At 35.4% G+C, this 9,795-nt stretch overlaps 2 protein-coding genes across 3 annotated transcripts; both read left to right on the forward strand.

Annotated features, from left to right (window-relative positions):
- Positions 1–78: 78 nt before the first annotated feature.
- On the forward strand, positions 79–6,467 carry kyat1 (kynurenine aminotransferase 1). Of its 2 annotated transcripts, none has more exons than XM_016489469.1 (14): positions 79–443; positions 680–788; positions 899–957; positions 1,666–1,813; positions 1,945–2,094; positions 2,204–2,290; positions 2,379–2,504; positions 2,899–3,019; positions 3,101–3,177; positions 3,318–3,407; positions 3,488–3,674; positions 4,413–4,489; positions 4,591–4,677; positions 5,237–6,467. In XM_016489469.1, exons 2-14 carry the CDS (start codon positions 717–719, stop codon positions 5,294–5,296), a joined length of 1,341 nt encoding a protein of 446 aa, XP_016344955.1. In that variant the 5' UTR covers positions 79–443; positions 680–716; the 3' UTR covers positions 5,297–6,467. The 2 variants fall into 2 exon arrangements, with proteins under 2 accessions (XP_016344955.1, XP_016344954.1); XM_016489468.1 differs by having other exon boundaries at positions 683–788.
- Positions 6,468–9,224: 2,757 nt separating this feature from the next.
- ifitm1 (interferon induced transmembrane protein 1) lies at positions 9,225–9,677 on the forward strand. Its single transcript, XM_016489523.1, has 2 exons — positions 9,225–9,420; positions 9,507–9,677. The coding sequence occupies exons 1-2, from the start codon at positions 9,232–9,234 to the stop codon at positions 9,675–9,677; spliced, it is 360 nt and encodes a 119-aa protein (XP_016345009.1). The 5' UTR covers positions 9,225–9,231.
- Positions 9,678–9,795: the final 118 nt, after the last annotated feature.

Here is a 9,795-nt window from a genome sequence, read left to right on the forward strand (position 1 = left end):
GTGTCCATATTTTGTGTTTTTATGCTGTCAACCCAAAGTTGGGCATTTATCTACATTCGTGCATTTTGCAGACACTTTTATCTAAAGTGACTTACGATAGATGTACATAACCAATTTGTCACAGATCCAACGATATTCATGGAGTACTATAAAAGGTATATTAGAATGTTAGTTGAGGAAACAAGCTTTTTTCCTCTTTGACTGTTCGGCATATTTAAAACTGTGCAATAAGAATGGTCACTACAAATATATACTACAACGTATACTGTCAAGTAGCGTTAGCAGTCACTGGCCCTGCCCAAAGCGGAAGTACTCTTACAAAAATAAAGAGTGCTGCCTGGAGGAGGAGCTCTGCTCGCATTTTCATTGGCTCAGAGACTGAGGAAGGCGCTTGAGAAGTCGATGTGTGACGTCTTTTAACAGCTGGGGAAAGTAAAAACAAGGTTTGGTGCAAAACAGAAAGTTTTGTGTATTCGTCTTTTAGATTACAATATGAAATCGACATTTGCCACAGTATTTTAGGCTTTGTTTGTCTCTTGAATCTAAATCCCAAGGACAAGACTACTGTCATGTCACTTAATTATCGACTGTCAGACATTTAAAGGTTGACCGTTCAAATGCTAGAGATTTGCCGTGATTCTAATCTGTTACTATGTGTGTTACTGATTTACGGCTTTAGCAGAAATCCTGCAGTAAAGGTGTTTTGAAACACTGGAATGTGGAGAAGAGCGGCGGTAAATGGACCTTGGCTGTCAATCAGATTAGTAAACGCAGGTTTTCATGATAAGGTATGAGATATTTCACACTCGATCGCTACACCTGTATGCATGATCAAGCTGCGGTTTAGTAATTTGCCATTATTTTTTCTTATTGCATGATTTTCTTCTTGATTACGCAGGGCAATATGTCTCGTAAATTGCACGCGAGAAGAATCGAAGCAATTGACAAGAATATATGGTAATTAAGCTTCATGGCCTATAAATCAAGTGAAAGTATAAATGGGTAGTCATTTAGTGCTTATTACACGGCGCTTACCAAATAAGTAAATAAATGGATATAAAATAGCCTATTGAGTTACTTATTATTATTATCATTATGGCTAAGTTTCCGCTAGAAAGTCCGTTATAACATAGCAAGACGAACACTGCAAAATATACTTGTTTAATTACCTAATATTTTAAAATATCTTAGTATTTTAAAAAGGTATTTTTCCAATGTTCGGCTTGTTGCTTTATCAATAGTTTTCCTAGATATAATCGACATTTTTTAGTTGTATTATTATTATTATTATTATGCAACCAATGTAATTTACTTAGCGGACGTTTTTAGCTATGAATGTCTTCCTCTAATTTAAGTTCTCTCTCATCTTTGTGTTTTTGGCGGGGTTTTTTGTTTTCGTTTTATTGCTTTAACTACTAACGTTTTTTTTTATTATTTACTCAACATGAATAATACAATTAACAATGTCCTCCATTTTTAAAATTGGTAATCGCAATAACAGTTTTGATCGCAAGATGGCGGCAATTAGCAATTCTAGTATTTCAGTGAGCTGTGTAATAAGAATAATTTATTATTCTTAAGTAAATATAAGTAAATGAACTCAAATTTTTGCTCATTTTAATGTTTAATACTGCATGTTATTCCTTTTGTGTATGTCAACTGTAGGGTGGAATTCACTCAGCTGGCTGCTGACTATAAGGCTGTGAACCTGGGTCAGGGGTTCCCTGATTTCTCCCCTCCTAGTTTTGTTCAGGAGGCTTTCTGCAAAGCCCTGAATGGAGGTTTCTCTATGCACCAGTACACGCGTGCTTTTGTAAGAAATTAAAAATACAAGTCCCTTGCTGGCTTGCAGTTTGTTTAGTAAATGATCAACTACCACTGCGTAATGTAATAAGTATATAAGTAAAGCTTTGCTAAACAATCTTACAACATGCTGTCATACAGGGCCACCCAAATCTTGTGAAGATCCTGGCCAAGTTCTTCAGTAGGATTGTTGGCCGGGAAATAGACCCAATGGAGGATATCTTGGTTTCTGTAGGAGCATATCAAGCACTTTTCTGTACCTTCCAGGCTCTCATTGATGAGGGCGATGAGGTAACAATATGCATATTCAGAAAATTATATTGTTAGTAGAGAATAAAAAAGACACTGTTTATGTTCAATATGTGGTATCAGAATGCATCTTTTTCCCTTTCTTGTGCAGGTGATTATTGTGGAGCCATTCTTTGACTGTTATCAGCCAATGGTAATGATGGCGGGAGGAACAGCTGTATATGTGCCCCTTAAACCAGTATGTTCATATATCACATGACAAGATCTGTTTGCTTTATCTGAGATTAAAATGTTTGTTTTGAATAATATAAGCTGTGTATTAACAGAGAGAAGGCTGTGGTCCTGTTCTATCCAGTGCTGACTGGGTGTTGTCTCCTGAAGAGTTGGCGAGTAAATTTAGTCCTCGTACCAAAGCCATTGTCATTAACACTCCTAATAACCCTCTTGGCAAGGTGAGTCAGTCACCAACAAATGGAGGACAGTTTTACCCATTGTTGTCCAATATATTCTTATATGAGTGAATTTCATGAAAACTGTCAAGAAAATCAAATCAAAATAATGAAATTAAAATTAACTTTTTTTAAAAGGAAATCTGTTGTAAGATCATAAATGTCTTTACTGCCACTTTTGATCAATTTAATGCATCATTGCTGAATAAAAGTAGTAATTTCTTTAAAAAAAAAAAAAATCTTACTGACCCCAAATCTTTGAATGGAAATGTAATTATATAATATGTATATAATATATGTATATATATAAAAATGAGTTGAAATTACTTTTCAGGTCAGTGTGTACAATTTTTACCACAGAGACAAATTCAGCCTAACCCTAACTGGTTTCTTGCAGGTCTACCAGCGGGAGGAACTTCAGATGATTGCTGACTTATGCATTAAACATGACGTCATTTGCATCAGCGACGAGGTGTACGAGTGGCTCACATATGATGGAACAAAACATGTGAAAATCGGTAAGTGCATAACTGTGCAGGTAATGCGATTAATCACAGTTTTGTGGACTTTTAAAGTAACATACCTTTTTTTTTTGACAGCCAGTCTGCCAGGTATGTGGGAACGCACTGTCACCATTGGGAGTGCAGGCAAGACTTTCAGTGCCACAGGATGGAAGGTGAGCTGGTCGAATTCAACAGCATTTGTTTCTTGCAATGTTATATCCCTCTGTTGACTGGCTGGAAGTTTCATGGTGATAAGGTTCAGTATGCATATACAGCATGCAGGTCATTAAATTACTCTATTATTTTAATGTAGGTGGGTTGGGCAATGGGATCAGGACATATCCTAAAGCACTTAAAAACCGTTCATCAGAATTCAGTGTATCACTGTGCCACAGCTGCCCAGGTAAAACAATGCTCCTTTTAGGCGTAAAGTGTGTGTAATTTGTTTTCAGTGGACTGACATTGTCTAATGTTGTTTTTAAGGAGGCCGTAGCAGTAGGTTTTCAGAGGGAGTATGATGTATTTGGCACAGAGGAAAGCTATTTCCACCAGTTACCCATACATCTTCATGAAAAGCGTCTGAGGCTGGCAGATTGTTTGAAGAGCGTTGGCCTAAAACCTATACTACCCCAGGGAGGATACTTCATGATCGCAGATATCTCAAATCTTAGTAAGTAACAGAGAAAAAAAAGGTAGAACAAAGTATTAAAGCAGGAACTTGGATTAATTTATGGATTATACAAATATAATTTTTATATCTGAGAATTACAGAGATGAGGTGCTTTTGTCCTCTCTTGAGCTCTTGTTTATGGTAATAAACACATAATTTATTGTTCCCACACTTTTTTTCCAGGTTTATTGTACAAAGATATTTACAAATAATTTTATAGGGTTTGCACTTACGAAGAGCCATTTCTAGCTGGTAAAATAATGTAGCACTGACTGGAAAGTAAAATATATATATATCTGTTATAGAATTATAAATAAATATCTATTACACTGTAAAAAAACAAAAAAAAATCAAAAGTTGAGAAAACATAAAAGCTTAAGGCAACCAGCTTCAGGAGATTTTTGAGTTTTCTCAACTTGTTGTTGTATAAACTGAAAACAACAAGTTGAGAAAACTCAAAAATCTCCTGAAGCTGGTTGCCTTAAAGTTTTCTCAACTTTAGATTTTTTAGAGTGTATAGAATATTTCTATAATTTAGGGTTTTATTAATTTCCAGAAAAAGTTTAAAATTCCCTGATATATCCAGGTTTTCCATGAGTAGGGGAATCTTCATAATATGAGAAATCAAAGTATAAAAGGTACACTGTGTGATAGCAATTATAATTGTTTTGACGTGATTATTTCTAAATAAAGTTTGTTTTTAATATTGCCTTTTGTTTTTAAATGTTTTTCTACAAGATGTTGACCTTACTGACCCTAGTACTAAAGATGAACCCTATGACTACAGATTTGTGAAATGGCTCATAAAAGAAAAGGTAAGCCAAAACAAAGCATTTACAATGGGTTATAAAATCTTCTCATATAGTGACATCTTTGACCAAAATAAGTTATAAAAATGTTCTACACTTCTGAATAGGGACTGGCCACTATCCCTGTGTCTGCATTCTACAGCCCGGAACACAGAAACGAATTCCAGAAATACATCCGATTCTGTTTCGTTAAGGTATTTTTAACACAAAAATTCTAAAAATAAAGTTCTTTAATTATTTAGGATGTTAATGTTGTTAGGTTTTTTTCAATAACAATAACATTAAGTATATTTAATTTATTATCTTTTTAGAAATTGCGGCATTGTGAATTTTCTGCTTTAGAGACCCTTATTAAAGGCACAATATGTAATTTTCGCCGCTAGCGGGCACGTATTCAAAATAGACAAAGGCGTAGTTTGATGACGCCAACCGTTGTAGTGGTTTTTGGATATTTTAATAAAAAAATCTTACATATTGTGCCTTTAAGTTTAGTTATCATCATTAAAAGTCCTTTTACTTTAAATTACTTTTAATAAAATAATGATAAGCCAACTGTTACTTAATCACATGAGCTAACATGGAAACTTTGACCTGAAAGCCCTGATTTTTTTTTTTTATTGTAATATGGATTGCTTTATGTAAGTGAATAGAACATCATGATACTAAATCAGGAAAAGTGATTTCCATTGTGATCTGTTCACCTTGTTAAAATGCTGTATATTATTTAATTAATATTTTTGTCAACATTAATAGGAGGACACAACCCTTCAAGCAGCCGAGGACATACTGAGGCAGTGGAGTGACAGCAAATGAAAATGAAAAATTCTGACAGTACAGGCCTTGCACAGACCTGAAACGCAAGAGATCTTACAGCATAACAAATCTAAAATGAGACTGGTTTGTAGCAGTTTGGGATATGAATAGTTATTAAAAAGAAAAGTGTTTGTTATTAGGCTTAAGATTGACTATATGCCAGACGAACAGATGGTGCTAATTGCATCACAAAACAGAGGTATGAAAATCTTGCATGGCATGTGTGGTTAAAAAAAGAAATGAGAATCATTGTTCCCATGATAACAATCAATATAATGTCATTTTAGAATCAGTATAATTTTATGATAAATACACATGAGTGGGTGCAATCTTTTCAGCCGGTTAAACGTTATTGTTCTTTGATTATGTTCTCTCCCTTTTTTTTTGGCATTGTATTGCCACATATTTCCCTCCTCTCTGGATTATACCTTGAACTGCATCACTGCCTGTTATTACTGGATCCACTCCGAGTTACAAATGACACATTAATAGATTTCATTTCATGTTAAACTGTTTTATTAATTTGTACAATGTAAGTGTTATGTTGAGACACTTTCATAAAAAATATTGCAAACTACCTCGTTCATCTGCATGTAAATCTAAAGAAACTTTCTTTGTGGATGTTCTAAACACTGTCTAAAGACTACAATTACGCAAGTTTTTTTTTTTGACACATTTCTGCAGGAGAAAGCAATAAAGTGTCATTTTCACACACTGGTCTGTTTAAAATAATTGACACAATTGCAGTATAAATAGTAATAAAACAAATCTGAACATGCTCTTCTGTGGTAAATTTGAATTTTTATAGCACACTAACTTCTAGCATATAAAATTAAAGCATATAGCCTTTATTATTTCAGTAGATCATTGCATGAATGAAAAAAGCAATATTCCCATCAATATTGCCAAATCCACTTCAACCTACAAAGAAACAAGGTCATAGTGGGGAAGTGGTGCAGTTCCTTTTTCATCAACAAATACATTTGACCCTTTCCATTAATAATATACATTAAAAAGTACATAAACACTTACTACACTTAGAATGTGAATTATTGAGAGGTGTATTGCTGAACTTTACACAGAGGTCATAAACAATCTACTCAATAATGGCAAACATTTCAGGAGAAAATGTATGTTCTGTTAGATTTCAGGAATAAAAATGTGACTTCAAAACTTCTCTCTGTATAGACTTTTTACTATGGATACATCTCATAGTGTGACTTTGTTTCTCTTTTTTAACTATGATATTTTCACTACTCATGCAACCTGACAAATTCTGATAAAAAATTATAGGAAAAGTTCTCAGATGTGTTTTGTAGGAAGGGATGATACGAGGACTCAATTGGCAGGAAGAATGGGCTTATTATTAATAATAAAAATAAAATAAAAAGCAACAAAAACTACCCCATAGGGGAAAACAGGCAGGCAGGATCAGAAAACAACAAGGCTATATTAGACAATGAACTAGCAGAGAACTGCAAACACAAGGAGAATAAACAGGGAGCAAACAAGGCAGGTAACAAGGGAAACACAGGTCGAGCAATTGAACCAATAATCAGGTAACAAGGTGGGCAGGGATAGACAATAGACCTGAGGGCACATGGTACACAGAAACAAACAAAACAAAGCCATGTGCTCACACAAAACAAGACATGAACAGGCAGCTATGATAAAAACTCATGAGCTGCGTGTTCACACAAAACAGGACAAGAAAGCACACGGCCGTGCTAACACGAACCACATTGCACACAGAACATGACAACACAAGAGTGCCTGGCTAATGAAGACATAAACCAAGCACTCACAAGACAAGAGTGCACGCTGAGTGAATGAATACACAGCTCGTGAAAGACACGAAATGAAAAGACAAGACATGGAGCGTGAGTGTCCAAGCCCCGGCACGGAACCGAAACCACGCTTGAAGCTGCGCACTCCCACGAAAACAAGACATGACAGGAGTGCTCTGTCACAAAACCATGAATAAACTAGACAGAAGTGACAGAACCCTGACAAGTAACCTCTGAAGTAGATAAACAGAGTGATGAGATAAAACACCACACTGTGATTAGGTCTTAGCATGAGCAAGCATCATTGCGACATACAGTTTTCTCAGTTACTTATCATTAAAATTTTGTGACGAAAACATTCCAAACCCAGAAAAGAAAGACTAGTTTATCTGTGAAGTCTCTTCCTTTGTTGTCATCCTGTGAATACTACATATTTATACACAGAGACTTGCAAATTCTATTGTGACTTCTGGGGGATATGCTCCTGTATGATAGTGATTCCATTCTTGTACCTAATTTATAAGTGGTTGAATTTACGATGTTAAATCTCACCTTGTGAACATTAGCAGAATCAGAACGTAGTCAAATACGCTAACACTCACAACTTAGACCAACAGCAGCTAAACACAGAATAATGACACTACTGCCTTCTGTAGAGCTGCTTATAGATGAATTGGTGAACTTTGCAGCATTGACAGATACCGAACTAAACTGAGCCTGAATAAAGACACTATCTTCTGTAGAGCTGCATTAAAGCTCAAATTGAATTCATTTAATAAATAATGATTTTTTTAACACTGACATTATTGCTTTTTAACATGAAGCTACTTCAAAACATTGCCTGTAGATGTGTGTACACTATTAACAATAAAGGTGCTTAAAAGGTTCTTCTCAGCGATGCCATAGAAGAACCATTTTTGGTTCCACAAAGAACCATTGAGTCAAAGGTACTTTAAAGAACCATCTCTTTCTTACCTTTTTATAATCTGAAGAACCTTCTTTTGTCGCAAAGAACCTTTTGTGAAACAGAAATGTTCTACAGATGTTAAAGGTTCTTTATGGAACTATTTAGAAAAAGGTTCTTCGGCATCGTGAAGCACCTTTATTATTAAGAGTGTATATGTGTTTTGGCGCTAGGATAGCCTATATGACACTACTTAGGACAAGCGGTTTGGTTTGGAGAATGGATGATGGATGAATATTGCACAAAAGAAAACACTTCCACTGACTTTGAGTTAGTTTAATTCTCAATAATGTTGCAATATTAAAAGAAAAAGTGCAATGTTACAAAACCTAAGTTGACCAACTTCCTTTTACCTCAGAGGAAAGAGAAGGTGATTTCTTGAATATTGTCACATAAGAAAAAAATCTAACTTTTAAGTCTGCAAATACACTATACTGATGTCAAAAAAAAAAATGTAAGTGAGCAACCACAAAGATCAACAAACAAGACATCGTCAGGGAGTCGAAATTCGGCACACAGGCACAAGATCCAGCACAGTTATGGAGAAATAAGGATAACAAGGGCTGGTTGATTTCACTTAAATTACTTTTAAATGTTTAATTTTTCTAAAATGTTTGTTAAATGAGTTTAAATGTAGCCAATATTGTATACACATTAAAATGGTATAAAATATCTTGTATTAAGAACTGTATAGGCCTACTAAAAAAAAATAAAGATATGATGTAGGCCTAATGAAAATGAAGATATCATGCAAACATGTTGTGTTGTATACTGTACAAAGATTTAGAGGATTGGGTTAGTCTGTAAATACTAATTCAAATATGAGGATCTTTGTCAGGTTTGTTGAGAAGGTGCCATAGTCAGTGGTCTGGAGTGGCCTGGTCCTCGGGGTCCCCTGCTCTGCGCATTTTCCATGTCTCCCTTATTTGACACACTAGATTCAGATCATCAGCTTGTTAGGAGAGAGCATTCAAGTGCTTGAATGGTGACAGAGAGCCAGCCACCATTCAAGCACTTAAACGCTTTGCCTTGCCGTTGCTATTTTTTAACCCACTTTAAGAATCACTGGGTTAGCCCAGCATGTGTTCTGTCCCATATTCACCCAGCCTCTGGGCTAATATATATATATACAGTGGGTACGGAAAGTATTCAGACCCCCTTAAATGTTTCAGTTTTGAATTGACATGGCGATGCAGAACTACCCAGCACCCGGGGAGAGCATGAAGCAGGACGACAGAGTCTTCACTGCCCAGCCAGTAATACTCTCCATGCCTGACCAAAAAGTCAATGATGATATCATTTTTTCCACATTCAATCTTCACTTCTGTAACCCTTGCTGTCTTGGGTTTGGGGCCTTTTACAACTCAATAAAGGTAAGCAATATACATATATGAAATTATATAACTGTCCTGCTGCTTTACAAATACCTGAAGCTTATCATATATTTTTTTTGTGTCAGGCCAGGGACAACAGATTGCTTGGAGACATCCCAATGGCACGGTCTTATGGCACCAGAGCTCGCAAACTGAACATTGCTGCAGTCATTATTGGTTCCATCTCTATACTTATCGTCATCATTGTCCTTGCCAAGTCATTTGGTCCAGTCGTATCAAGTCATCATCGTTTTTAACTTCTTCAAAGAATTAAATGTCTGAATGTTTGTATTTGCCTTTCATTAAAACATTTATATTTGTTGAAACTTTGGTTTGTTCTTGGTTGGTCATTGTCATATAAATACAGCATATACA

The sequence above is a fragment of the Sinocyclocheilus anshuiensis genome, unplaced genomic scaffold (assembly GCF_001515605.1).
Source record: "Sinocyclocheilus anshuiensis isolate Anshui unplaced genomic scaffold, SAMN03320099.WGS_v1.1 scaffold386, whole genome shotgun sequence".
Classification (NCBI taxonomy): Eukaryota; Metazoa; Chordata; class Actinopteri; order Cypriniformes; family Cyprinidae; genus Sinocyclocheilus; species Sinocyclocheilus anshuiensis.